The sequence below is a fragment of the Acinonyx jubatus genome, chromosome E3 (assembly GCF_027475565.1).
Source record: "Acinonyx jubatus isolate Ajub_Pintada_27869175 chromosome E3, VMU_Ajub_asm_v1.0, whole genome shotgun sequence".
Taxonomy (NCBI): domain Eukaryota; kingdom Metazoa; phylum Chordata; class Mammalia; order Carnivora; family Felidae; genus Acinonyx; species Acinonyx jubatus.
Window position 1 is genome coordinate 40,221,450 of NC_069398.1, and position 26,747 is coordinate 40,248,196.

The following is a 26,747-nucleotide window of genomic DNA, read 5'->3' on the forward strand; positions in this document are numbered from 1 at the left end:
AGGGGTCTGCTCTGGGGGAGCCAGAGTGCTGGCATGGAGTGGGAGCCCTGGACCTGGAGGCCATCAGAGTCTGGGAATGCTGCCTGCCTACCCCCTTCCTGATGGTCTCCCGGCCGTGTCCCCAGCTCCTCACCTATGACCACTCCCAGCCCGACTTCTCTTTTCTTTCTCCAAGGACTGTGTCTAAATGAGGCCAAGCTTTTCCTGACCCGGGTGACTTACCTGTCCCAGACACCTTGGGGGGCACCGGCTGGTGCAGTCCTGGACCCTGCACCCACCCCCGTATCACAGATGAGTATTTTTGGCACGTTCTCCCCATAATAAAATCTTTCACTTTTTTGACCGTGGATGAGGGTGACTGGCCTGGCACCCCCTGCAGAGGGGGCCTTGTCTGCCCCACGTGGGTGGGTGGACCTGCTGGTCCCTACTCAGGCCCCCACCCCAAGGTCAACCTCCCAGAGCCGCTGGCCAGAACCACCCTGGCTGAGTCCCAGCAGAGAATCAACAGCAAAGCTTCTTGCCTCTGCCACATTTCCCACCACGGCAAAGTGTCCTGAGCCTGCCCTAGCCCTGTGTTCTGGGAAGATCGGAGGTCTGGGGGCAGGGGTAGTGATGTGATTGGCCCAGGTTTGCTCAGGGAGGCCTCAGCTCTCCAGCGCCCGGCCAGGAGCTGTCCTCTTTGGGTGTTGCTCACAGGTATGAGGTCCCCAACTTCCATCACCTCCCACGTCAGGAAAGAGAGGTGCAGCCCGGACTCCGGCAAAGCGTCCCATGCCAGGCTTGTCCCCTGCAGCCCTGACCCTCAGGCACCCACACAGGCAGGATTCTCAGACCCTCCTCTCCATCCCCGCTGGCCCCCGCAAAGCTGTCTTCCCAGCCATTTCTCAGATTTACAGAGGGAATCGTGCCTGAGTTGGTTCCTGTAGCTCAGGCATTTGAGGAGTGAGGCCCAAGGAGGTCACTGTGTAACCATTTGCCCCCGACAGGCTCCTTGGTGTTTTGGAAGGTGGGGATACCCAACAGCAGCCAGCCGGGAGCGATGCCAGAGGATGACAGTCCTGTCCCCCATAGGGGTTGTGGGGGAACAAGCCAGCTTTTGGTCTGGTCCCAGATGGGAGCTGCAGGCAGAATCCTTGCCCCTCCCCTCTTCCAACCCCAGAGGGTGGGGCCTGCAGGGAACTGGGAGGGAGGTGCTCAGGAAGTAGCCACCCCAGGCCAGCTGGGAAAGGTGCCTGGGGAGCAGACAGAACCAAGATGGGGTCAGCAGAGTGGGAATCTCAGGAGGTCCTGGGTTTAGCCTCCTCCTCTGCCAGGGGGACATGGTTCCTGGCCTGGGATGCAGCGGCCGTGCCGGGCTGGACCAGGAGGAAGGGAACCAACCGTGCCAGTCATGCGGGCTGGCCTGGTGTGGGGCTGCAAAATGAGTTGGGCAGGAGGGGGAGAGAGAGGCCTCTTGCCAAGCGGAGGGTCCTGCTTTGAGGGGCTGCTGGAAAGGAGATGCTGACTGACGACCACCCTGCACCCCCAACACGGCCCACAGCCCACCGCTGCAGGTGAAAGGGTCACTGAACATTTCTACCTTCCAAAGACGACGAACTCCATAACTCTAAGGTATAAACAAACAACCAACGAGAGCCGGTTCCCAAGGCAAGTCGCCAACAGCGGAGAGCTGAGGTGCTGGAAGGGCGGGCCTTCTGTGCAGGGACCTCCTCCACTAAAATCAGCGCACACTGGTGTCCCTGGCTTGACCCCCGACTCGCTGCGGTTCTAGGGGCTGTAGGCAGAGAACCACCAAACCAACACACAACCGCCAGAGAAAGGCTTCTTTTCGCAGTCCCCCTCATCTTGCTCGTGGCTTCCCCAGGATCCACAGAAAACGACCCCACCAACATGTGCAGCTCTTATCCCCCAGAAGAGGAGAAACGGCCCCCGAGAGCAGAGCAGATCGCTGCAATCGGGTTCCCAGCACCTCGTGCTATGCCCCCGACACGCCCTCGGCCAGCCTGGGAGTGGGTCTGAGAGGACCCAGCGCCCCCCTCCCCTAAAGGAGCTGAGTTCTCCTAAGGCTCCTATGAAACACATATCGCCAAAACATAAGCTGTGGCTAAGCAACCAGAGACCTTCCCAAAGGCAGGAATTGCAAAGAACCTCGCATCAAGAGATCTCCTTTTGTCCGGCACAGGCGGCCTCCCCAGCACTGGCCCTGGGAAGTAACCAGCCTCAAAGCACTCATCTGTCCTCAGAGGAGTCCTGACGTAAAAGCCCCTCAGAGACCTCCAGGGCTGTGGCAGCCCTGCCCACTGCCGGGCTCGGGGGCCGGCCTTGGGGACAGCATGCTTTCCTGCGGCCGGCCACAACGTGTTCTTAGAGAACCCCGGGAAGACCCCGGGAACATCCCTTTCATCCGAGAGAATCCGAAGAACAAGCCCCTTTTTTCAGCTGTCTCAAGGAGGAGCCCTGCCTGCCCACAGAAAGCGTTTTAGCGTCTCCATCTACCAGGTGCCCCCCTCCGTCCCCACGGAGCAGGGCTTTTACTTCTGAAGCTCTTCCTGGTGAAAAACAAGATCCCCTCCAGATCCCGATTTGGAGACAGGAACTGGACACACGTCTGTGGCCAGTGGAGGGGGCTGACTGATGACAGGCAGGCTGGTTGGGTCCCCCCTCTGATGGTCAGCTTCAGCCCGTTGTGACCTCGCGGGAACCCGGGCCAGCTGTTTATTTCCAAGATCGGCCAGAAGTGAGACTTTTTGTGCAGACTCCAGTGATTAAATGTCGGCAGGCCATCCTGAGAGAGATGGAGCATCGTTTGAGCCAAGCTGCACGTGTCAGGGGACTATGGGTTTGCAAAGCCCCAAATTAGCATGCCCAGGTGCTTTAACGGCAGACCGGAAAGATGCACCCACTGCTCATCACCTGGAGAGGCTAGACCATCCCACGTGCTGCCACGTCCACTCTTTAGGAATGAGATACTCGGAGCTCAAATTGTCCTTTCAAGCAACTTCAAGGATGCAGACAGGGTTTTTTAGAGCAGAACTTTGGAAACAGTCATTTGAGCTCAAGTCTGGCAGGCAGGTAGGGGGTGACCATGCCCAGAAGACGCTGGGCTTTTAGGTGACAAGGCCAGGTCCAAGGAGGTGCCAAGGTGGACAGCCAAGGATGGCTGTGTCTGTTCCCTTCCACTCACGCACCCAGTACCTTTGCTTTTCAGCCAACTTACACTTTGAACATGTTAATAGACGGTTACGGACTCGTTTGACTTTGCTTCTGAGCTTCCAGGCTTGGGAAAGTTGAAGAAGGTTCCAGGTTCTCTGTTCCCACCTCTGGCTTCCCTTTGAGTTTGGCCCACTTTTACAGCCTTTCCCTTGCCCGGGGGGATGTTCAGACCAGGGGATCCTGACACACCTGGCAGGGCCTCTACATTGCTGGAAAGTACTAGAGCCCCCGGCCCTAGCTCCAACCCTGCTCTCTGCCCCCTCCTGTCCAGGTACCCACCTTGGCTGAGGCACTTAGGGAGAATCAAATTCCTGGGCTCTCCTCCAGAACAGTTGTCTCAAGCACCCAGGGGACCTTCATGCCCCACAAACTTGGGGGTCACAAGGCTGGTGGCTCCCAGTTGCTGGGGGGGGGAGGGTGCGCTGAGGCTCCGCATCCCAATCACCTGAGAGCTGTTTTATTAACAGCTGTGACGCTCTGTTAAGTTCACCCTTTCAACATGTACAATTAAGTAATTTTTATTCCCAAGCCGATCAACCAATAGCCTGGGGAACGTTTAAAATTATACCGTCGAGCCTTCCCCCCCCCGAGACTCTGATGCCGTGGGGTCTGGGAGTCTATGGTTTGTCTTTTTACGGAGCTCCCAGGAGGCTCTACTGTGCAGCCAACCATGGGAACCACAGGTCTAGGAGACATTCTGCCATGTCTACAGACGTTTTTGGTTGTCACAATTGGGAGATGCTGCTGGCGTCTAGCGGGTAGAGGCCAAAATGCTGGTCAATATCCCACAGGGCACAAGACACCCCCAGCAGACAGTGAGCCAGCCCCAAATGTCCACAGTGCCCAGGTTGGAAAGCCATGCCCTACAGGAACTCCCAGTCCTTTCTGGCCTGAGGTGACCACCTGCGACCTCCAGGCACAGCCCATGGCAGTCCCCCAGGAACAGAAAAATGCACCTCACCTCCAAGAGATCAGCACTGAGTAGAGATGTCGTGGAGGAACATTTCTCAACGTGGAGCTCGAGGTCCTGCACCTCTAACAAGCTCCCAGGTGGTGCTGCTGGTCTGGGGACCAGACTGTGTAGCCGCCCAGGGTAGAGCCTCCTGTGTCTCCAGGAGTGCAAATTCTAGATGGAGCCCTGGCTCTCTGGTGCCTCTGACACAGTCATCATTCCCTGGGGCAGCCCAGGCGCACTCACCCCTCCGCAGCAGGTAACCCATAAACACATACTTGTCTCTGCATTTCTCCCACCACTTGAGGGAGGTGTGGCAGTTATGAGAATTTTCCCTCATCAAAAAGAACGGAGCAGCAGCGGTAGCGAAGATTCAGGAGGGCCCAAGATGTCCTCACTCTTATCCATCCCGCCCCTCCCTACCCTCCCCACACGCACCCCAGAAACAGCTGTGCCCCCGCCTCTGGACTTCAAGAGGAAGGCCCTTAGAAGGGTGGGTTTCAAGATGAGGACACAACTCCAAGACCTAAGCAACAGCTTGGGCGGGGGCCCAGTGGTCAGTCTTCAGTGACACCCAGAGGGTACAGTCAACCAGGAGCCTGTCCAGGGTCCAGCAGGGTGGCGACAAAGCTGGGGAGGCCAGGGAGCAGCAGTGGCGACACCAGCACAGGAGCATCCTCATCCCTGGGCGCAAGGGCAGGACTGCGGTGAGGAGTGCAGAGACATCAAAACAGGAGACCTTCTGCAACAGAAGACACTCTCCAACCCAGTCATCATCCGCAGAAGGGGGCACCTGAGGGGCTGGGCGCCAGGTGGGCCATCCTAGGTTAGGGAGTGAGATCTGCCTCTACTGAGGATTGGGCAGAGACCGTGGCCTCCCTCCTTCCCCAAAGCCCAGTCCCTCACAAGGGGTGCAAGGCTGAGGCTGCCCTGGGAACCGTATCCCCCAGCGTGGGCAGCTGTGGGGGGAGGGGGAGGGGACAGAGTGGGGCATCCCTGGCTTCTCCCTTGGGGTGAGGGCAGGTGTCTGTCCCAGCCCAGCTCAGGAGCAGCCCGGGATCCCATCTGCTCTCCCTGGTTTGCCGGTCTCCTTAGTGACAAAAGGTCTGAGGTGCAGGTTGGACTCTGCCCTGGGCTTGTCCTGTTCCTGTCACGAGCCCCCACTGGCTCTGCGCAGAAGCCTGCTATCTGACCACGGGCGCTGTGGTCTGCGGCTCCCCAGGGGAGGGCCCTGCCCTACCAGGCATGTTTGCTGGAGGTTGGGCTTGGAGTGTCCAGCCTGCAGCCTGCAGCCTGCAGCCAGCCATTGGGGCCCTAAAGACACACAAAAAAAGGTCCTTATGTGAAACCCAAGCAGACTGGAAGGAGTTGTTAGCCCTGGAGGTCAGGACCAGTCCAGCCGGACAGGGGAAGGATGGGCAGGAGGGCTGGGATTCTGGGAACACTGGCCAGAAATGAACTTCCTGGGAAGAACCTTGGATGGGCAGGAAGATTCCAGAGCCACGTTATGGTTGAAAAGACAGCAAGAGACAGCAGCAGTGTGGAGCCAGGCAGGACTGGGGGGGTGGGGGTGGGGTCTGGGCTCTGTCAGTGCCCTGCCTCTCCACATGGAGCCAGCTGGCAGCAAAGCTTGGGATAGGAGGCAAGACCACAAAGCCTGGTGGTAGTTTGAACTCTTTTCTTCTCTTTTGTTAAAAGGGGGAAGGAAAGGGTGTGAGGTACCCCCGGGCTCTGGGGGAGGCATGCAGGCAGCCCCAGCAGGCAAGCGCTGGGGAATGGGTGGGAAGAGTCCTGGAGTTTCCCACAATTCTTTTCTCTGCAGGGAACAGCAAGGCTGGCTGACAAGGGGGTAGGAGAGAGGGGCAGGGCCCTGGGGAGAGGGGTGGCGGGCAAGGGGTTTGGGGGCTCACTCTAACATGCAAAGTCCAGCTGCCCCGTAAACTAGGTTGCGTCTTGAGGAGCGACATACATATAAATACATACACAGCTACACACACACATGCGGAGAAGGCTCTGCATTCCCGAGGGTGGGGATCTAGGCCTGCTGGCCCCCAAGGAGCTCCAAGGCAGGAGCCAGCCAAGTCTCCGCTGCTGTGGTGATTCTCCGCAGCCCCCTGGGGTGGGGCAGGGCGAGCGAGTCCTCTGGGGAAGGCTGCTTGTTCTCTGAAGTTCCGTCCACCAGCACCAAGACGACTCTGAACCACATCCATGCAAGCTGGGTGCCGCGGGCCTGCGCCTCCATGTTTGCGCGCGGGCGGCCTGTGTGCTGGCACCAGGGTCCGGTCTCTCCCCTCCAGGGCTCCGGGGAACGGGGGTGCGGACAGAGGAGGGTGAAGGGGGCCCGCGGAGACATCCTCTCCCCCGCCCCACAGGATCCTGGCCTCCGGGAGGGGGGAGGGGCCTCCCTTATCTCTCGGCCTCCATGGCGGGGTGGGCCCTCGGTTCTGAGGCGGCCTGTTGGGGGGCCAAGGGCGGCCAGTCTGACGCTGGGGAAGGGGGTGCCGGAGTCCACAGGGGCGGCTGCTGTGGCTGGTGGTGCTGTGGCCCCCCTGGGGGCGAGGCCGCGGTCGGCCAGCTGGGTGCCGCGAAGCTGCCGGTGGCGGCGTGGGGAAAGTGCGGCGGGGGGGACGTGGCCGTGGCGGCCATTGGGCTGCCACTGCCGCCACCGTGGAAACTCTCGGAAGCCTTGAGACGGGAGAACATGGTGAGGGCATCGGGGAAGTTGGGGGGCGTGGCGGGGGTGTTGGCAGGAGTGCACATCTGTTGGGGGGAAGAACAGAGTGGGGGGTGAGCACCCCCCCTTTCCGGGAGCCCCCGGCCTCCCACTGCCTCCTAGGAGCAGACACACACCCAGCCACCGTTGGGAGCTTCTGTGCCTCTTCCCTGGATGCATCTGGCTCCGTAGGACAGTCCCCGAGCTGGGGGCTCCAGACCCACGGGCCATGTCCCCGGAGGACCCTCTCGTGCGAGCCAGCGGCCTCTCCACTGCGGAGAGCCACGGCGGCTTCCTTCCCCTGCCCTGTACCAGGAGCACCCCCTAGCACCCCGGGGACTGGAGGGACACTTACCATCTGGTGGTGGTGGTGGCTATAGGGGATGTTGGTCTCCTGGAAAAAGGCGCTGAGGGCCGTCTGTGGGAAGAAAGGGCCCAAGCTTAATTACCCTCCGGCCCCCCACCCCCACCCCCTCCACGGACCTGCGCCGCCCTCGTTCCCAGGATCTCTGGGGCTTGGAGTGGCCCTGAGCCTGGCTACCGAGGGAGAGAAGTGAGTGTAAGCAGTGTGTCTGTCACAACTCAACGCCTGCCACCTCCCAAGGAGGCGCCACAGGCTCCCAGGCAGGTCTGGCAGGCGGTGAAGACCCTCACACTGCCTGCCTCCCTCCAGCTTGCACTGTGACCTCGGGAGGGGAGCAGGCAGCACCCCTTCCTGGTGTCACAGGGAAAGGCCTTTAGCAGAGATCAGCTGTTGACTTGGGAGATTCGAGCCAGACAGTCACCAACTCCATGGGTGGCAGCTCCCTAATCTGAGCCTCAATCTCCTCATCTAGGAGCCAGGGAACAGCAAAAGTTCCCAGATGTGAAGTCTGTGACCCACCTGTCCCTCTCCTTGGCTGGCCACAGGAGCCTGCCATGACCTGGGCCTCAGTGTTTCCAACTGCACCACAAGGAGACCTGACCAGGTGGCTTCCACATTCCCGTCCCTTGCCGCAGTAACCTCTTAAGACCCCAGTTCCAGCTGAGAGAGCCAGAATTAAGTAGGATGGCCTGGGTTTTGCACTCGCTGGCCCCCTCACCCAAGCCTCCCTCAGAATGTTCTTAAGGTGTCAGAGCAGGGGGATGGCAGACATGCGGTTGGGCACCTGGGGTGGTGCGAAGGGGAGCGGGAGGGGGCAGAGTGTCAGACAAAGGCCCGGGGAGAGAGGGCTCCAGGAGCCCTGAGGGAGGTGCTGCATTTGGTCTGTCCTGGCTGGGGCCCTGCAGGAGGGGCACTGAGGAGAATAAGGGAACCAGCTGCTCTTGCGAAAGTGCTGGGTGAGGGAGTGTGTGAAGGGTCTGCCGGGCCCTGCCCAGGCCCAAGCCCAGCCCCAGCCCCAGCTGCCCTCCATCACCAGCCCCCCACCCCCACCCCCAGGCTCACCACCCTCCCCAGCCCAGCCCGGACCCAATCCCTTCCCCCGCCTCCAACACAGCCAGAAACCCAAGCTGGCTCCCAGGGCTTGCCCTGGGGTTTTGTTATTTTTTTACATTCAAATGAATTTTTCTGGGAATTTCCTGCTGTAGATGCCCTACCCCAGTGTCCCCAGACAGGGTGTGGGAACAGGCTGGGGTGGGTGCTGGTCTCTAAGCGCCTCCTCAGGACTCCTTCCCACCCAGGAGCCCCAGGGGACACACCCCAACTACTCCTTCCCAACAGCAAATCTAAAGGCCATTTGAGTGAGGATTCCAGCACCGCTGCTGCCTTAAAGCACCACCACTTAAACACACAGGTCCCCTCCCCCAGCAGCCTCCTGTCCTCATTAACACCTGAATCGCAGAGATGTGACCCAAAAACACTGTGAGCCTGCGAGGGAGGGTACAGAAAGAGTAGCCCCGGGGAGCCCCTCACTCACTCTCACGCAAGGACCTAAGGTTTGGGGGTTCACAACCCATTTTCACCTGAAGTAAACCTCCCTAGTATCCATATCCCCCACTTTACAGATGTGAAACGGAAACTCCGCGAGCCCGAAGCATATGGCTCCTACCTCAGGAGGCCACCAAATCTGCAGGCAGCTCCGGCCCCTCTTGGGGACAGGGTCTCCCCAGGCATTTCAATTCTCAAGGCAACACTTTTAATTCCTGTGGTGGAGCGACACCAACCCGTGCTGAGTGACAGCCCAGCTGGTGCCAGGCTCCCTGCGCTGGGCTGAGAGTCCAGACAGGCCAGGCCCTTCCACCAGACACCTGCCCGCCCAGCCCCAAGCAGGGAGGGAGCCATGTGTGCAGATGTGGGACTCAAGCAAACTGCCGTGAATGTGGTTTTGCAAGTTTTGCCACATCTAGCCCTTGAGACAAACAGGCTGTTTAGGGAGCTTCCTGCAGGGTGGGGCTGCAGGCCCTGGGGGCGGTGGGCACAAGGGAGTGGCCACTGGCTCTAGAGATCAACTCCCACGCTGGAGGTAGGGAGGAAACTGAGGCCAGAGGAGGAAAGGGAATTGCCCAGAAAGAGCAACCTCCCACGTTGTGTGAAGACCACACAGGGTCGGCGGTCCCTGCTGAGAGCGCGGGTAGAAAGGTGTGAGCAAAGATTCCCCTGGCTGGATAGGCCACTGCTTCCCCAGGCTGTCCAAACCTTTGGGCTGGAATTCTGATCCCCCATCCCATTCTTAAGAAGCTGAGTCCTAGAGTCCTCAGTGTATCCCCTGCAGGCCCGAACACCTTTCCTGGGATGGCTCCCCATCAGGAAACCAGGCTCCCAGCAGGCAGGGCACAGACACCGTCTGAGCTGTGACCTTACACCTGTGAGGGGTGGAGCTCAAGGACTCTGGGCTCTTCCCTAGATACCACCCTGGGTTATTTCTGGGGCAGTTGAGCTAGGCAAAGCCAGGAGGCTTCTTGGCAGCACAAGCTGTGGGCACTAGTGTTCTGTGGGTCAGGGAGGCCTGGTGGGTGGGGTCCTGACTGGGGCAGCCCCACCTCCTACCCAGCTGACCGAAAAGCCACCGAACCGTGTAAACCACGCCGTGCACTGTGCAGGTAAATTCATCTGCCAGCACAGAGGAGGCCACCCGAACACGCCTCTAGGGCGGGGTGCACAGATACACACTCGTAGCTGTAGTGTGGGGCTCCCAGCACCCGTACACTCGTGTGTGTACACGCGTGGGCACCATCTGCAAAACGGCGACGTGTGTGTACACGGAGCACACAGCCCGCACCCGCGCGCCGGGTGGACTGCGTGTTTACACACACGCCGACATGCCCACACGTAGCGTGGCGCGTGCGTAAATACAAATGCACATGTACGTGGACACACGCGCCGCCGAGCTGCCCACTGGGCACGCAGACCCTCAAACCCACTCGTGCGGGGCGGCTCTGCCCACGGGCCCCAGAGCTCCCCGACCCAGCAGGCGGCTCCCGAGGTGGGGGCGGCGCGCGCCCAACTCGGCCCCAGCCCGGGGCGTCCTCCTTCCGGCCGCCCGCCGACTGTCCGTCCGGGCCGCGGCGACGCCCCGCCCTGGCCGTTACCCGAACAAAAGAGGGGGGACCCCGCATCCCGACCGCCGGGGGACTCGGGGGGGCGGGGATCTCGGGCCCCGGTGGGGGCGGGCCGCCCCTCCCGCCCACCCCGCGCGGGCGGCGTTTCCGGGGACCGCGTAGACGCGGCCGCACCGCCCGGCCGGACCCGCACGCCGCGTGTGCGCGCTGCGGCCCGGCCAACGGGGCGCGCGGACGCCAGGACACCGGGCCGAGTGCGCGGCCCCGGCCCGGGCGGAGCGCGCACCAGCACGTGTCCACACCGACCCAAACACGCGTGGCTGGCGGGACGGACCCCCAGCCCCCGGTCCCGGCCCGGCCGCGCACCTCGAACTGCCAGTGGGCCGCCTGCAGCAGCTGCTTCGCCTGGTCGGCCGCGCAGCCCGCCGTCAGCACGAACTGGTTGATCATGACCTGGTGCTTGAGCTCGTCCATGTTCACGGACATGGCGCCGCCGCCGCGCTGCCCGCTGCCTCCCGCCGCCGCTCTCCTCCGCCTCACGCGTCCACCATTAGCGAGCCGGCTCCGGCTAATACAAATATTTACTGTGCGGCTGTGACTCACCGAGCCTCCCCTGGCTCGGGGCCGCGGGGGCATGCTGGGAGATGTAGTCCCGCGCCGCCTGGCCGGCCGGGGGGCGCGAAGAGGTGTGTCTGGACTCTGCCCCTGCTGTGTGCGGAAGCAGGCGGCCGTGTCTGCGGGCCGTCACGCTCTCAGGGGTCCAGCAGGCGGGCCCGCTGGCGTCTTTGCCCGGTATGCCTGGCATCCCTCTGTTGAGTGGGCGCACACTTGGGGGTGGGGGTCCCCTAGGAATTTTGGCACAATCGGCAGCTCTAGGACACACAGACCCGAAAGCCTGGCACACAATAGGCGCCAAAAAATACTCCTTCCTTGGATGAATGAATCTGCCCTTAAGGGCTCTGCAGAAAGTCACCGCCTCCAGGAAGCCTTCCAGTCCCCCACCCCAACACCCGGAGCAACAAGTTCACGTCGCCCACTCCTGATGCGGGTCCCTCCCCGGCTTGGCGCTCAGCCACACACACACACTACGTCTGGGGATGGGATGGCGCGGACAAAACACGAGGCGGACAGACCCTGGTGCCTCCGGTTTCCCTCCCCGCGGGGCTCCCACTTTCCCACGCAAAATCTCGTGCGCTCTGCCGGAAATCTCGGCTTTGGAAAGCGGGCGCAAGGACCCGGCGGAGCCAGTTCCGGGGCAGCCCCGAACTTCTATTCCCAGAATGCCCCGGTTTATTTGCATCGTTTTGTCCCGAATGACGTCAAGTGAGTGAGGCCGCGCCTTGGCCAATGGGCGGCCTCAGAGTGTTAGGACCTGGCCATATAAGGTAAACAAAGCTGGCGGCCCAATGAGGCTGCAGCGGGGGCGGGCGCTGGGCCGGGGCCGGCGGGGGCGCGTCACGTGGCGGGCGGGGGCGGGACTGGAGCAAGCGGGAGAAGGGGGGAGTTGCGGGTAGTGTTTACAGTTCCGCACGCGCCGCTTCCGGGTGACGTCTAGGATCGGGCGTGTGGGACCAGGGCGTGCTCGCAAAGGGATCCCGGGCGGGGAGGCGAGGAGGAGTCTGGCGCGGTTACCCCCCGCTCTGACTGACCTTGGCCCGGTTCCTAGAGCTTCCTGGGCTCCAATTTCATCCGTTGGGCAACCGTTGTTTGGGCCCTTACTCTGCCCTGCCCTGAGCCAGCCGGGGTTACAGTGGAGAGCAAACCCGAGAAGGGTCTCCTGGTGGCGAGGGTGGGTTGGGGCTGTGTGTCAAAAATCCCAAGGAACGGATGTACAATTGTGGAAATGTAGAAGTGTGAAAAGTGCCTTCTGGAAGCTGATACAGGCCCTGGGGTGTTAGGGTTAAAAGTCATTGAGAGGTTTTACTAGATCTGATCAGTTGTCCACTTTAGGCTCAGTGTGGCGTCCAGATGGTGGCCGAAGGGTCCAGTCTGGATCAGGAAATGTTTGGATGCGTCTGGTTCTAAGGGAGCACCCCGCCCTCCCTACCCAGCGCTTCACTGTTAGAATTGCACTGGATGGAGGGAGCTATCCCACACCGGAGGGGTGGGGGGAACCCCTTCCTGGATCCTTTCATCTTTCCAGAGGTTCTGTCTTTAGCTGGTGGGAGGAGGATGATGGGAGCCTGGTGGACAGGGCCTGAAGGGATCCAGGGTTGTGGGGGCCTGGGGAGTGCTGGGGCACCAGGATAGCTCCAGGGAGACCTGCACAATGAGAGTGCTAAGCGGCCTCCAAGGGCTAGGTTCCCTGGCCTAGCCTACAGGCAGGGGGTGGACTCTCAGTGTCCTCTGCCAGGTGTGCACCTCAGCCTGGTAGAGGTATCCTGTCCTCATGGGAAATCAGATTTTGGTGTCTCTTCTGCCACATGGGGATCACTCAGGCTCTGCCATTTTTTGCAAACCCTGATAGTGCCAGGAGATTCCTGGTCTTGTTAAGAATGGCGCCTCACCTGGGGCCCCTGGGTGGCGCAGTCGGTTGAGCGTCCGACTTCAGCCAGGTCACGATCTCGCGGTCCGTGAGTTCGAGCCCCGCGTCAGGCTCTGGGCTGATGGCTCAGAGCCTGGAGCCTGTTTCCGATTCTGTGTCTCCCTCTTTCTCTGCCCCTCCCCCGTTCATGCTCTGTCTCTCTCTGTCCCAAAAATAAATAAATGTTGAAAAAAAAATTTAAGAAAAAAAAAAGAATGGCGCCTCACCTTAACAAAGCATCATAAGCATGAATTAACGTGGGTAAAGCGCTCAGCAGAAGGTAGTGGGCTTTGGATGTGGTTTCTGCCATCACTATTCCACTGAGACGGAGCGTGATGGACGGTGAGATGCTTCTGGAGCCAGATAGATCTGGTTGTCAGTCTTGACTCCACTGCTTAGTGACTGATGTTGGATACAAGTAGCGCAGCCCTGAGCTTCATTTCATTTGTGGAACCCAAGGTAGGAGTGTGGAGCTCTCCCAGGACTGCTGAAGGTAGATTAATAGCTGTGAAGTGCTCAGCACTATTTCTGGTACTCACCTCTTTGCCTCCATCTGGACCACTCTAGGGAGCCCAAGCCTCATTTTACAGATGAGGAAACTTTTAAGGCTGGAATCCAAACCTCCTTACACTCTTGCCTGTGTTCAGAGCCAGTGGAGAAGAATAGGCACCCATTGGCCCACAAGGGTGTATGTCTGGCAAGTGAGAACGGGCAGTGTCCTGGCAGGGCCTGCTAGGGGATTTTCTTGTTCAAGGAAATGGGAAGCACCTTCACCTTTCCCCCTACCCTTATCCAGCAACACTCAGTTACCTGCCCAGGCTTGTCCTGCTCAGAAGGAGCTGTTCTGGCTGGGGTGGGGCAGATGAGGCTAGCAGGAGCAAAGGTCACTCTTTTGGTCCCCATGGCCCCGCTAGCTTGCTAGTTTTCCCAAGGGCAGCAGGGGAGGAAAAAACAACCTTGTTTTCAGCCAGGAGCAGCCTGGCTAAAGAATGGACTTTGGATTTCTTAGCAGGCGCCTGACAGCTGGGACCAGTAGATGGGGGCAGGGGAATAAAAGGTATTTCTAGCAGTACCATCTTACCTGAAGTTCAGGGAATTGGAGGCTCTGCCAGAGCCTCCCCAGCATGCCCTGGCCTCCTCCTTCCCACCTCCATTTTTTATTTTTTTAAGATTTAAAATTTAAGCAATCTCCACACCCAATGTGGGGTTTGAACCTACAACCCTGTAATCAAGAGTCACATGCTCTGCTGACTGAGCCAGCTGCTTCTATTCTTTCAAACACTCCATAGATCATTGGGTGCCTGACTCTGGGAGCACAGGAATGAATAGGCAAGGATCCTGCCCCCTCAGAAGGCTCAGAAAGCTAGACTCAAGGGACTCACCGCAGGTGCCCAGTGTCTTTCAAAAGACCCAATGCTATCGCTTTTAGGTCATTTGGCTAAAATGAAGTGTAAAAGACCCAAGGCTGGTTGACTGAGGGGACTTGAGATCTGGCCACTGACTCACTCTTGACCTCTGTTCTTATACTCTACCCCCCACCTTGATTTTAGCTACGCTGGCCTTTGAGCTCCTGGATCCTACTCAGCTCCTTATAGCCTCAAGGCCTTTGCACCTGGTGTTTTCTCTGCTTGGAACCTGGATTGGCTTACTTCCTCAGAATTGCCCCCCCACCTTTGCTCTTATTTGTATTTCAAGTCCTGGCTTAAATGTCACCTCTTCAGAGAAGCCTTCCCTGACACCCCTATCAATAAGTAGGTGTCTCTTATTATTTTTTTAACTTTATTTATTTTGAGAGAGAGCGCACACATGAGCAAGTGGGGGAGGGGTAGAGAGAGAGGGAGGGAGAGAATGAGAATCCCAGGCAGGCTCTGCATGATCAGTGCAGAACCTGATGCAGGGCTCGAACTCACAAACTCCTGAGATCATGACGTGAGCCGAAGTCAGATGCTTAACCAAATGAGCCACCCAGGCGCCCCTCTCTTATCCTTTATTTGCACCTCTATTCTCCTATAGCACCCACCACATTTTGTTCACCTTTTTAGTGTCTTTCTACACTAGCCTGTGTGGTCCACATCTAGCATTCTCGCATTTGATCCCTGTTGCCTGGCTCATAGTCTGGCTCATTGCCCATCACATAGTACCTGAGTAATAAATATTTGTTGAATAAATAAATGAATCAGCACAGATGTTGACAGGAGAACTAATAACAAATCAAAAAAGGCCTGTCTCCCAGCGGGGCATGGATAAGCACAGAACAAGTCCAAAGCTCTATTAAGAAGGATGTTTAATCAAACATCCAGCCCATGGAAATGGCTGTCCTGGCCCAGGATGTATAGGAAGGACATGCTCCTAGGATTGTTTTTCAATGAGAACGTCAGGGTCTATGCTATCCCCCAAACAGGAAGGCCAGTAAATTGAATTCAGTTTTGGTATATGTGTGTGTGTATACACACAAGCGTTATGTGATTTAACAGAAGGAAAGATAGGGGAAGAAAGATCACAAAGAGCGGAGGCGTCTTCAGGCCCATCCGGTGGCAAGAGCCATGAAACATCGTACATCTGAATGTTCCTGCCTCTGGAGTAGTAGGGGAGTGTGGCAGTAAAAGGAGGGGCTTTGTTCAAGTTCCAGCTTTATTACCATGTATCTACAATGAAGCCTGAGTTGGGTACCTCACATCTCCCAGCTTCACTCTCCTCTTCTGTGAATTGGGAATTAAAAGCCACATCAGAGGGACACCTGGGCGGCTCAGTCGGTTAAGTGTCCAATTTGGGCTCAGGTCATGATCTCATGGTTTGTGAGTTTGAGCCCCAGCGTTGGGCTCTGTGTTGACAGCTCAGAGCCTGGAGCCTGCTTCAGATTCTGTGTCTTCCTCTGTCTCTGCCCCTCCCCCACTCATCTTCTCCCTCCCTCTCTCTCTTAACAATAAACATTTAAAAAATAAAATAAAATAAAAGCTACATCAGAAAATTCAATGACTCTGTATAAAGTCCTCAACGTGATGTCTGGCACACACTAGGTGCTCGGTAAATGGGGATCTTGATTGTGAAGCACAGATTTAATCCGGATCTTCCAAGATCTGGAACTCTACTCATAATCACATAAGTCTTTCACCTCTTCTATTAACTTTGGCTTCCCAGGTACCCTGACAATAGAAGGTTGTATTCTGGACTCTAGCCACCGGAAATGTGGACTCACTTTAACGTGGAATGTGGTGCATTTACCATTTGAGACCCTTCAGCAGCTGCTGCTCTCCCAGCTTTCTTGATACAGCAGACTTGACTTAGAAAGTCACTTTCTTCTTGAAACCCGTTTCTCAACTGAAAAGTAGGCCAAACAGACCCCCACTTGGCCTGCTTACAGAATTTTATGTGACTCAAAAGCCAGGAAAGTACATTGCAATCGGCAAACCTTGAATCCTGACCGGTTTTTTAAACTTGCCTTCCACACCTCATATGCAGCCGTCTCTTCTCTATACGTAAAATGAGAAGAGGTCTACTGCCTCGGTGTGGGGCTGTAAAATTATGTTTTCAGAGTGATTGTTCTGGACGTGGAGCCAAAGAGAAGCTTTGAGTTTTGGAAAGGGGCTGAAGGAAGCCCTTGGCTTCGCCAGGGAGCCCCACTCCTGACGGCCTTGGGTTCCACCCCAGCTATTGCCGGGCGGCAGGTAGAGGTATGCCCTCTTCTGGCCGGGACCGGAGATAAACCCTGGGAAGTGGGGAGAACCATGGTGGCTCGGGGAGATATTTCAGACAGGGGGTAAATGGAAGGCGCTGGATTCCTATGAGGATCTGTATATGAACAGATGATTAGGAGGCTAAAGAGTTGCGATGCCAGTACCGTGCTTGGAATGTAGAGGGAAGGTCAGTTTGCGGTGATGAATCCTCCCCTCTGGATTCAGGTCCATTTGGTTTGTTCCTGAACGCTGGTCAACAACTTCACGAGGCCGTGGCGAAGGGCATCCTGGGACATGTAGTTCTTAGGCAGGGTGCCCGTGCCGCAGCCCGTCGCCCTGGGCGGCGAAGGGACGTGAAGGGACTCCATTTCCCGAAGTGCCTCATGCCCGGGGGGCGGAGGGCCGCCGTGGCGACGGGCCCCCAGCGGAGCTGAGGGTTGGGGCTCGGAGGCCGAGGCGCCCGCGGCCGTGGGCTAGTGTCCGTGTGGCCTGGTCCGGGCCATGTCCGCTTGAGGACGCCGCCGCCGCCAGCGTCCCGGCCCCGGCCGGCCCGGCCCGGCTCGCCGTGCACCATGGGCTCCATCCTGAGCCGCCGCATCGCGGGCGTGGAGGACATCGACATCCAGGCGAACTCGGCCTATCGCTACCCCCCGAAGTCCGGTGAGCGGCCGCTGGGCTCCGGGAGCGGAGGGCGAGACCTGGGCCGGAACCCGGGTGGGCAGGGCGCGCCCGCGCGAGGCTCTCCGCAGAGGGTGCGGTGGGGGCTCTGACCGGCCCGCTGCCCTCCCTGCGCCTCCCGGCCCGGGGCTCCGCGCGACCTCCACTCAGGCCGTGGGTGGGGCCCCGGGCTGCCTGCCCCGTCCCGGCTGGGTGACCTTGGGTCAGTCACTTCGCCTCTGGGCGCCTCACTTTTCTCGTCTGCACACAGGGGAGACTCAGCGGAAAGCCTTAGGGCTGGGATGAGGTTCGGGGAGCGATGCTGGTGAGGGGTTAGCACGGTGCTCGGCGCTTAGCTTGCGCTTACAAAGTGGTCATTGTCAAAGGGATTGACATCACACCATCGTCAGTTTGGGCTTTCTTTGGTGGCTTGCTGTGAAGACTGGGCCAGTAGTTCTGAACACTGCTCATGCCATCTGGACAGAGGCTTAGCTCTCCTGTGTGTACGTGAATGGGGGGTGGGAGGAGAGGGGCTGGGCCCAAGGAGATTATTTGATGGGGATGGGGTAAGGCTTGGAGCCCTTGCTGGAGAACAGGAGACTGGTTGGAGGAGACCTGTCTGGTTCTCTGGTCTCCTTTTCCGTGGCAGGGAGACCTGAGCCTGCAGCAAGGAAGTGACTTTCCCAAGGTCTTAGACCTGGGTGGAAGCACATCTAGGCACAGGACCACAAATCCGACCTCTGTGGACTTGTTTACACTCTGTTCTGCTGCCTCTAAAGAGTGTGGACCGACCCAGGACTTTAGCTTGGGTTCTTTCCTCTCCATCTCCTCGTGGGGTCATTTGCCTTGGAAAGAAGAAAACAGAGAATTTGGACCTCAGGGGGTCTTTCGGTTGGATCACCTGATCCTGGCTTCTGAAGAATCTGATCTGCTATCGGGGTCTTGTAGGGCTCACAGTTGGCCTTCACGCACCCACCAGGCCAGGTTTCCTTTGAGTGTAGCCGCGGACCACCCACTCCCACTGATAGGGAAGCTTGTTAAGCATGCATTTCCCAGGCCCTGCCTCAGACCTGCTGGGGCCTAGCAACCTGCGTTTAAACTCATTTGTTAAATGAGTCTGATGTCCACTCAGATTTAAGAACTGCTCTGTGCTGATTTTGGAAGCCCCAAAAGGGGGAGTGTCTGGGAGAATTAGAGGGGTGGAGACTAGCACAGCGTTTTGGGGCAGTCAGAAGGGGATGAGGCCGAAGTGGGCAGAAGCCACTGTTGCCTGCTTGTGTCCCAGGCATAAGCGCAGGGCAGCCCAGGCTGGTGTGGGGATCCCTGGAGGCCTGCGGGCTGACATCCCCACATCTCATGAAGCAGTTTTTTGAATTCATTCTCTTTCATCTCCGATGTTCTTCCAGCCTGTCTTTGGCTGAGTGATTGGAGGCAAGTTGCGTAGCCCCCTGGGTCACAGTTTCCTCATCTGTAAAATGGGTTGAGCCCTGTACAGTATTTAGAACAGTGACTGGCACTGAAAGTCCTAAAACGTTAATTGCTGTAAAGGTTTAGAGAAGAAATTAGGTGGACATTTCAGACCCTAATAGCGGTTAGCAGTAGCATGGCAGAGATATCAGAGTTTAATGTGGCATTTCCTATGTTAATCCAGGACGAGGGCCACATACTTGATGTTCCTTCATTTGGGTGTTTGGACGAAACCACAAGTACAAGGCCTTTATAACACAACTTTCAGATTCTGTGTGGTAGACCTGGCTAATCATTCAGGACACTCTTTGTCACCAAGCCTGGACTTGGTTTCAGAAGCCATTAATGAACACGCAAGTCGGCCACAACTAATCGATTAGGGTGGCACGCAGGTGAATGTCATGGGCTACCTTAGAGCACCATAGCAGTGCTTGCCTGGACCTGTCCAGTCCGAAACCTGTCCCCTGGGCTTCCTTGTCCCTTGGGCCACCTTGCTCAGGGACGGTCAGTCCGAGGCAGAAATGACCTTAGCAGGACCTTAGTATGTTTCTCCAAGGGTGGACAAGGTCCCCAGGGGTATTTCAGATGATTTTTAGGGGTTGGCCCTGTGGACCATTCAATCGCTTTATGAGAAAGTTATCTTCTCAGGTCTCTGTTAGTTTCATCGATAATATTGAGGAGAGAAAAATTGGATGCTAATATTTTTTTTTTTAATTTTTAACGTTTATTTTTGAGACAGAGAGACAGAGCATGAACGGGGGAGGGTCAGAGAGAGAGGGAGACACAGAATCTGAAACAAGCTCCAGGCTCTGAGCTGTCAGCACAGAGCCCAACGGGGGCTCGAACTCACGGTCCACGAGATCATGACCTGAGCTGAAGTCGGACGCTTAACCGACTGAGCCACCCAGGCGCCCCTGGATGCTAATATTTTTTAACATGTCTGTAGCACTGATCCCTCCCAGCTTTATTGAGACTTAATTGACATATAACATTGTGTAAGCGTAAGGTGTGCAGTCTAATGATTTCATACATGTACATGTCAGGAAATAAGGTGAGTTAGCATCCTCATCACTTTTTTTTTTTTTTGTGGTGAGAACTTTTAACATCTGTCCAATTTTCTTTTGTTTGTGGGACTTTCAGCATGTACTGCAACAGTACCTAGCTGAAATTTAATTACATTTGCTTTTTCATTGTATTTATTTATTCATTTTACTTTTTAAGCAACTTTATCGAGTTGTATGTCATATGACTCATCCATTGTAAATGTATGATTTGTTGACTTCCAGTAAATTTATACAACTGTGCAAATCAGTTTTAGACATTTCCATCACCTTCCAGAGTTTCATTGTGCCTGTTTGTAGTCCATCTCTGTTTCCACCTGATCTGGCTTCTGTCTTTAAAATATGCCCTCTCTGGACACTTCATATAAAAGGAATCATACAGGGGCACTTGGTGGCTCAGTTGGTTAAATGTCTGACTCTTGGTTTCGGCTCAAGTCACTGTCTCATGGCTTTGTGAGTTCGAGCCCCGTGTTGGGCTCTGTGCTGACAGTGCAGAGCATTCTTGGAATTCTCTCTCTCCCCGCTCTCCCTCGCTCTCCCTCTCTCTTTGTCCCTCCCCTCCTCATGCCTGCTTGGGATTCTTTCTCTGCCTCTCTCTCCCCCTCTCTCTCTGTCCCTTCCCTGCTCATGTGCACATGTGTGCACTCTCTTTCAAAGATAAGAAAGAAAAGGAATCATACAACTTGTAGTTTCTTTTTTTTTTTTAATTAAAAAAAATTTATTTCAATGTTTATTTTTGACAGACAGAGAGAGACAGAGTGTGAGTAGGGAAGGGCAGAGAGACAGGGAGACACAGAATTCAAAGCAGGCTCCAGGCTCCGAGCTGTCAGCACAGAGCCTGACGGGAGGCGGGGGGGGGGGGCGGGGGGGGGGGCTCGAACCCACACAGGGTGAGATCATGACCTGAGCCGAAGTCAGATGCCCAACTGACTGAGCCACCCAGGTGCCCCTTAAGTTTTTTTTTTTTTTAAACATTTTATTTACTCTTGAGAGAGAGAGACAGAGCACGAGCAGGGGAGGGCCAGAGCGAGAGAGGGACACAGAATTGGAAGCAGGCTCCAGGCTCTGAGCTGTCAGCACAGAGCCCGATGCGGGGCTCGAACTCACAAGCTGTGAGATCATGACCTGAGCCGAAGTTGGACCCTTCACCGACTGAGCCACCCAGGTGCCCCACAACATGTAGTTTCGTGTGTGGCTTTTTGCACTTAAAAACAACATCTTTGGCGTTCTACCACGTGGTAACAGGTGTCTGTACCTTTGTGTACAGATATAGTACATGTTGTTTATTTACCAGTTAACATTTGGGTTGTTTCTGGTTTTTGGCTATTATGAATAACGCTGCTCTGAACACTGAACATTTGTGTGGCCCTTTTTAATTGTCTATAGTATACACGTTGGAGTGGAATTGCTGGGTCATATGGTGATTCTGTGTTTAACCTTCTGATGAAGTGCCAGACTGTTTTCCACAGCAGCTGCTTCATTTTATATTCCTGCCAGCGGTGTGTGAAGGTTCCAATTCTCCACATCCTTGCTAACACTTATTATGATCTACCTTTTTTTTTTTTTAAACTGGGCTCTTCGCCCAACAGGTAGGTTCTCTGCCCATCTTGGAGCTGAGCTTCAACTCCGGACCCTGAGATCAAGAGTCACATGCTCTACAGACTGAGCCAGCCAGGCACCCTGTTGGCCTACCTTTTTAATTGTAGCCATCCTTGTGGGCTACAAGGGTGGGATCCTTGTGGGATACAATTGTAGCCATCCTTGTGGGATACAATGGGTATCCCATTGTGGTTTTGATTTACATTTCCCCGATGACTGAAGACGTGGAGCATCTTTTCATGTGCTTATTAGCCATTTGTATACTCTGTGTGTGTGTGTGAGAGAGAGAGAGAGAGAGGCGCACATGGCAGAAGTCTGTTTTTGTCTTTTCATTTTTTAAATTATTATTTTATTATTTTTAAAAAAATTTTAATGTTTATTTTTGAGAGAGAGGTACAACGTTCATGAGCAGGGGGAGGGGCAGAGAGAGAGAGAGAAGGAGGCACAGAATCAGAAGCAGGCTTCAGGCTCTGGGCTGTGAGCACAGAGCCCAACGCGGGGAACGAACCCATGAACCATGAGATCATGACCTGAGCCAGAGTCCCAACACTCAACCGACTGAGTCACCCAGGCGCCCCTGTTCATTTTTTTAAAAAAGTGGATTGTTAATCTTACTGAGTAGTAGTTCCATTATTCTGGATACAGTAATACAGTTCGTTTATCAGCTCTGTGATTTAAAGTTTATTTATTTATTTTGAGAGGGAAGGAGTGAGAGAGAGCACATGCGCGAGTAGGAGAGGGATAGAGAGGGAGAAAGAAAATCCCATGCAGGCTCCGAACTGTCAGCAAAGAGTTGGAACTCACAAACCATGGGATCATGACCCAAGCTGAAACCAAGAAGTCAGATGCTTAACCAACTTAACCCAGGTGCCCCAATTTGTCGATTTTTTTTTAATGGTTAATATTTTTGGAGTTATAGCTGGGAGATCTTTACCTTGTTCAAGGTTACAAAGATTTTCTGTTTTTTCCATACAAGTTTTAGAAAAGTTTCAGCTCATGCATTTAGGTCTATGATCCATTTTGAGTTAATGTTTTCTTGTGTGTATGGTCTCAGGTAAAACTACGAGGTCTTTTCTTTGCATGTGGGGATTCAGTTATTTAATTATCATTTGTTGAGAAGACTGTCCTTTTTCCATCAGGCCGCCTTTGCACTTTTACAAAAAGTCAGCTCCGTAACTGTGAGGGTTTGTGTCTGGCCTGCCTTGCCGTGACCACACAGCCGGCCGGTCTCCAGTTGCGGGTCAGAGCAGGACTTAGGCCACCACGGCGAGCTCCTAAAGAGAAGGTGCGGACATGCGGAAGCGAGTGCAGGCTGCGGCCACAGAGGACGTGGCCGTGGGCAGCTGCTGCCGCGGTCTGTCCTCCCGCTGTTCTCATTACTGTTAATTGTGTGTCTCAGAGCGCTGCTGGCTGCCCTGCCCTGGTGTCTGAGGGAGGTCGTGCTGGGACCAGGTCACCCATGAGAAGGGTCAGAAGGAGGGACGATCAGACATGTGACCTACCAGCCCAGGCAGGGGAGAGGGTGTGTGTGTGTGTGGGGGGGGGGAGATATGCCCGAGATGTAAACCTTTTGTTTGTGCGTGTGCTCTCACAGTGTTTTCACCTCCTTTATCTTGCCGGAGCCTTGCCATGTCCTGTGACCCTAGACTTTTCTCCTCTAGTGGAGGAACTGGAAATCAGCCCGGGCCTTCGTCACCCAGCATCTGAGTCTCGTGTACAGTAGGCGTTTGACAGATGCTCGTGCAACAGGCCTGGCCTTGAAGGAAACGAACCTCACCTCCTCGGTGTACGGACTGCTCACAGCTGGCTTCCTCATATCCCTTGGGGTGTCTGGCAGGGGTCTGAGGACGCCTGGGTCTGCTGCCAGGTGGTGGAGGGGCCCAGGGCATGTGCAAGACCTTTGCTGTGAGCCTAGGTCTTGCTGGCAGTGTAGAAACATCCCGAACATTCGTGTCAGGGTCTCCCATTTCCAGGGTGGGGCCTTGCTGACTGATTTATTTGGCAACTGAAGAAACGAACTGAGGCCGAAGTTTGAGATGAAGGCGGACGTTCTCTATCATTAGGGGCATTCTGGGTCCCTGGGCCATCATGTCCCAAGGGAGTGAGCTTGTGCTCTGAGCCCCGTGTGTCCGTGACAGTAGGATAGCGGATGGGGAGAAGGAGACTCTACCTGTCCAGGGCCAGGTTCACCTTCTTGCTCAGAGACCTTGCACCATCGTCACCAGCGTCGTGTGGTTCAGCTGGATTCAGATTCAGCTTCCCCGTGTCACCTGTGCCGTGCTCATAAGAGAACTAGTTCTGTGTTTCTTCTGCTCATGTGAACTTGGTTTGGGTTTTATCGTTGTAAGAGCTGCATAAACAGGCTGTATTTTCTAAGCTTCCGTTATGCTTTAGGTAAAAACAGTAAAAAACCAACAGCAACAGGAAACAATTTGAACGGGCCATGGTGGGTGGGCATCCGAGCACCCGTTTCCCTGCAGCAGCGACCCTGGGTTACTGGGGTTCAGGAGCTGGCCACTGGGGCCCGGGAGCTGAGGTGTGGTGGGTCCCCCGGTGGGAGTGCGGCCTGCCCTCAGGGTTCTGAGAGGCTTGGAGCTCTGTGTTTGTTTCTGAGGTCCCTGCATCGTGTATTCAGTTCAGGGCATGCGTCAGGGCACAGTGACTCTGGGGACTTGTCATAGTTTCTCTGGGAATTGTTAACACACCATCCCTTTTTGTTGACTTGAAAATAACAAGACCGTCAGCTCCTGCTAACCTCGTTGCCAGCCTCGCTGCCCTGGGCTTTGTTGGACTCTCACGTCCGTGAGCCGGCTCCACGTGCCTGTGCAGCCTGGCACTCGGGGAAGAAAACCCAGGCCTGTGCTGGTCTGGCCGCTCGGCCACTGGGCTTTTGATCCTATGCCAGGGAGGTGGCTGCTGCCATTCCAGTCAGCCGTGGCACTGAGGGCCCAGTAGCCCAAGATAAAAGGAGTGTGGGTTTGTACTGGTGTGTGAGCGCATGCGTGTGTTTTCTTCCTCACAGTTGGGGCGGCCTCTATTGTGTTTGTAACACACCCATCCGCAAACATGGAAACTCACGGAAGATCAGTTTAGCACATGAGATCGAGCCTGTGTGGTGGGAGGAGCACTGGATTCAGAGTCCTGAGGCCTGAGTCTGTCCTCGATCTGTGGCCTTGAGCCAGGCGCTTGCTCTCTGGCCCCATTTCCCTGACTCACTGGGGTTAACCTCTGGTTCCCCAGGCCTCTTCCAGTTCTGACTCTGAGAGTCCACGTGAGCTGGCAGGGTGGGACCGTACCCTGCCCTGCTGAACTTTTGTTTTTCAGCGGGCCCAGAAGTTTCCTGGAGGCCGGCCTCCACTTCCTGGATGGCCCCCGTGGACAGTGACCACTGCCGCCTGCCTCGCTTCCCAAGCCTAGTGCTGTCCGGACCAGTCGTTCTCATGGGGTCGTGTTCCATTTGGCATTTCCTGTGTGCGTTTCTGTGTGGTTGTGTACAGTCACTCACCCTCAGGATTCTGTGTCGCTCCATAAAATGGTGTCCCATAAAAGGGCAGATGGTGTCACATGCACCACCTATGCGGCGCCTGATTCGGCCTCAGTAAATAACAGGGGAATTGTTCAGTTCCGCTCACTGCCCCTGCGTCTGCCCAGCTCCTCAGAGATGGGAGAAGCAGGCTCAGCCCCTGCCTGTGCCTTAGGGGGTGGCCGCCCCTCCAGGATGGGAGTGGGAAGGAGGAAGAGTGAGGCCCACACCCTCTGCTCTTTGCAGAAAAGCTGATGGCATGGAACCGCGTGGGAGAGGGGCCCTCGCTGCCTAACACGAGATCAGTTGGTTTGCTTAGTCATGGAGCCAGGTGAGGAGGCGCAAGCCTCGAGGAATGACTGATGGAACGTCTCCCCACCTCTGTGTCTAAAAGAAGTCCTGGAGCCACTTTCCCTGCTCTTTCATCCTGCCTGATCCTGAGTCGTGCCCTCTCACTTGGTCCTGGGTGCCCGACCCCCGCAAGTGGGCAGACCGCTGTGCTGGCTCCCTCCAGGCGGCCCTGGCATCCACCGTTGTGATAACTGCAGCCTTCTGTTATCCACACCTGACCCACAGGACATCCCTGAGTGACCAGACTCCCTGGGGGCCTTTCGGGGTTGTGTTCGGTTGTGCATTGTTTAAAAAATGTGTGCGTATATCCACAATACACAGATCTTCCTCAACTTATGATGGGGTTGTGTCCCCATCGAAAATGCATTGAATACATCGAACCTGCCGAACCTAGCTTCATCTCCCTTAAATGCGCTCAGAGCACTTTTGTGAGCCTACGGGTGGGCAAAATCACCAACACGAAGCTGGTTTGGTGATAGTGTTTGACATCTCATGTTTGTTGAATACCATACTTACAGCGAAAACCAAAATGGTTCTCTGGGCTCAGAATGGTCACAAGCATGAGTGCTTACCTTGTGACCGCATGGCTGCCTGGACCTGGGGCTCCTGCCCTGTCCAGCATCCCCAGGGGAGGGTCCTACCTCAGATCGTTATCTGGGGAAAAGATCCACATTCACAATTTGAAATGTGGGTTCTGATGAATACATATTGCTTTTGCACCATTGTAAAGTCTAAAACTCATAAGACAAACCATTAAGTGCTGGACTGTCTGCATGTGTTTGTTTAACATCAAAGTAAATAACTTAAAAAAAGTGAAGAGTAACATGCATTTAGAAAACGTGTAAATCGTAAGTTTGATGAATGATGACAAAGTGAACATGTTGAAGAAATGGAACAGTAGCAGCCCCCAAACCCCCTTGGTGCCCCCTCCCAATTTTTGCCTCCCTCCTCCCTGGGAAACTCCGTTCCGAGTCCACCAGAGGTGATTTTGCCTGTTTTGAATGTGACAGATGGAACTGGCCGCTCTTTGCTCCTCTGCAGTGATGAGGCCCTCATTCCGTTCATGGGGACAGTAGTCAGCTTGGCCTCTGCTGTGTTAGAGTCCAGTGTCTGTGGATGCCACCACATCTTCATCCATGGGGAGGGGCGTTGGGGGAATTTCCAGTTTGAGCCCTTATGAAAAGCGCTGCTGTGCACACTTTTGTGGCTGCATTGGTGCCTGTGATCAGATTTCTTTGGGTCCATTTTTTCCCTAATTGTGGTAAAGTACACATAACAGTGCCCATCTTTTTTTTTTTTTTTTTATAACGTTTATTTATTTTTGAGACATAGAGCATGAACGGGGGAGGGTCAGAGAGAGAGGGAGACACACAGAATCCAAAACAGGCTCCAGGCTCCGAGCAGTCAGCACAGAGCCAGACGCGGGGCTCGAACCCACATACCGCGAGATCATGACCTGAGCCGAAGTCGGACGCTTACCGACTGAGCCACCCAGGCGCCCCGAGATTTTTGTTTAATACGGTCCAGCTGTGG

At 55.8% G+C, this 26,747-nt stretch overlaps 3 protein-coding genes across 7 annotated transcripts in view; 2 read left to right on the forward strand and 1 right to left on the reverse strand.

The window, feature by feature from the left end:
- The window catches only part of CE3H16orf96 (chromosome E3 C16orf96 homolog), a 43,897-nt gene extending 38,201 nt beyond the window's left edge, over positions 1–5,696 (forward strand). For both annotated transcript variants that reach the window (XM_053213029.1, XM_027043328.2), the window contains one exon: positions 176–5,696. In XM_053213029.1, the coding sequence (XP_053069004.1) occupies positions 176–191 (16 nt within the window). In that variant the 3' untranslated portion in view covers positions 192–5,696. The remainder of the gene's footprint in view (positions 1–175) is intronic.
- Positions 5,697–5,828: 132 nt separating this feature from the next.
- UBALD1 (UBA like domain containing 1) lies at positions 5,829–11,495 on the reverse strand. Its single transcript, XM_027043358.2, has 3 exons — positions 10,725–11,495; positions 7,234–7,296; positions 5,829–6,925 (listed from the first exon to the last, which is right to left on the reverse strand). Exons 1-3 carry the CDS (start codon positions 10,992–10,994, stop codon positions 6,572–6,574), a joined length of 687 nt encoding a protein of 228 aa, XP_026899159.2. The 5' UTR covers positions 10,995–11,495; the 3' UTR covers positions 5,829–6,571.
- Positions 11,496–16,963: 5,468 nt separating this feature from the next.
- Positions 16,964–26,747, forward strand: part of MGRN1 (mahogunin ring finger 1) — a 53,086-nt gene continuing 43,302 nt past the window's right edge. For 2 of the 4 annotated variants that reach the window (XM_027043314.2, XM_027043313.2), the window contains exon 1: positions 16,965–17,216. In XM_027043314.2, coding sequence (XP_026899115.1) covers positions 17,129–17,216 — 88 coding nt within the window. In that variant the 5' untranslated portion in view covers positions 16,965–17,128. Of the gene's footprint in view, positions 17,217–26,747 lie in introns of all 4 variants that reach the window. The other 2 variants (XM_027043312.2, XM_027043315.2) reach the window with 2 other exon arrangements.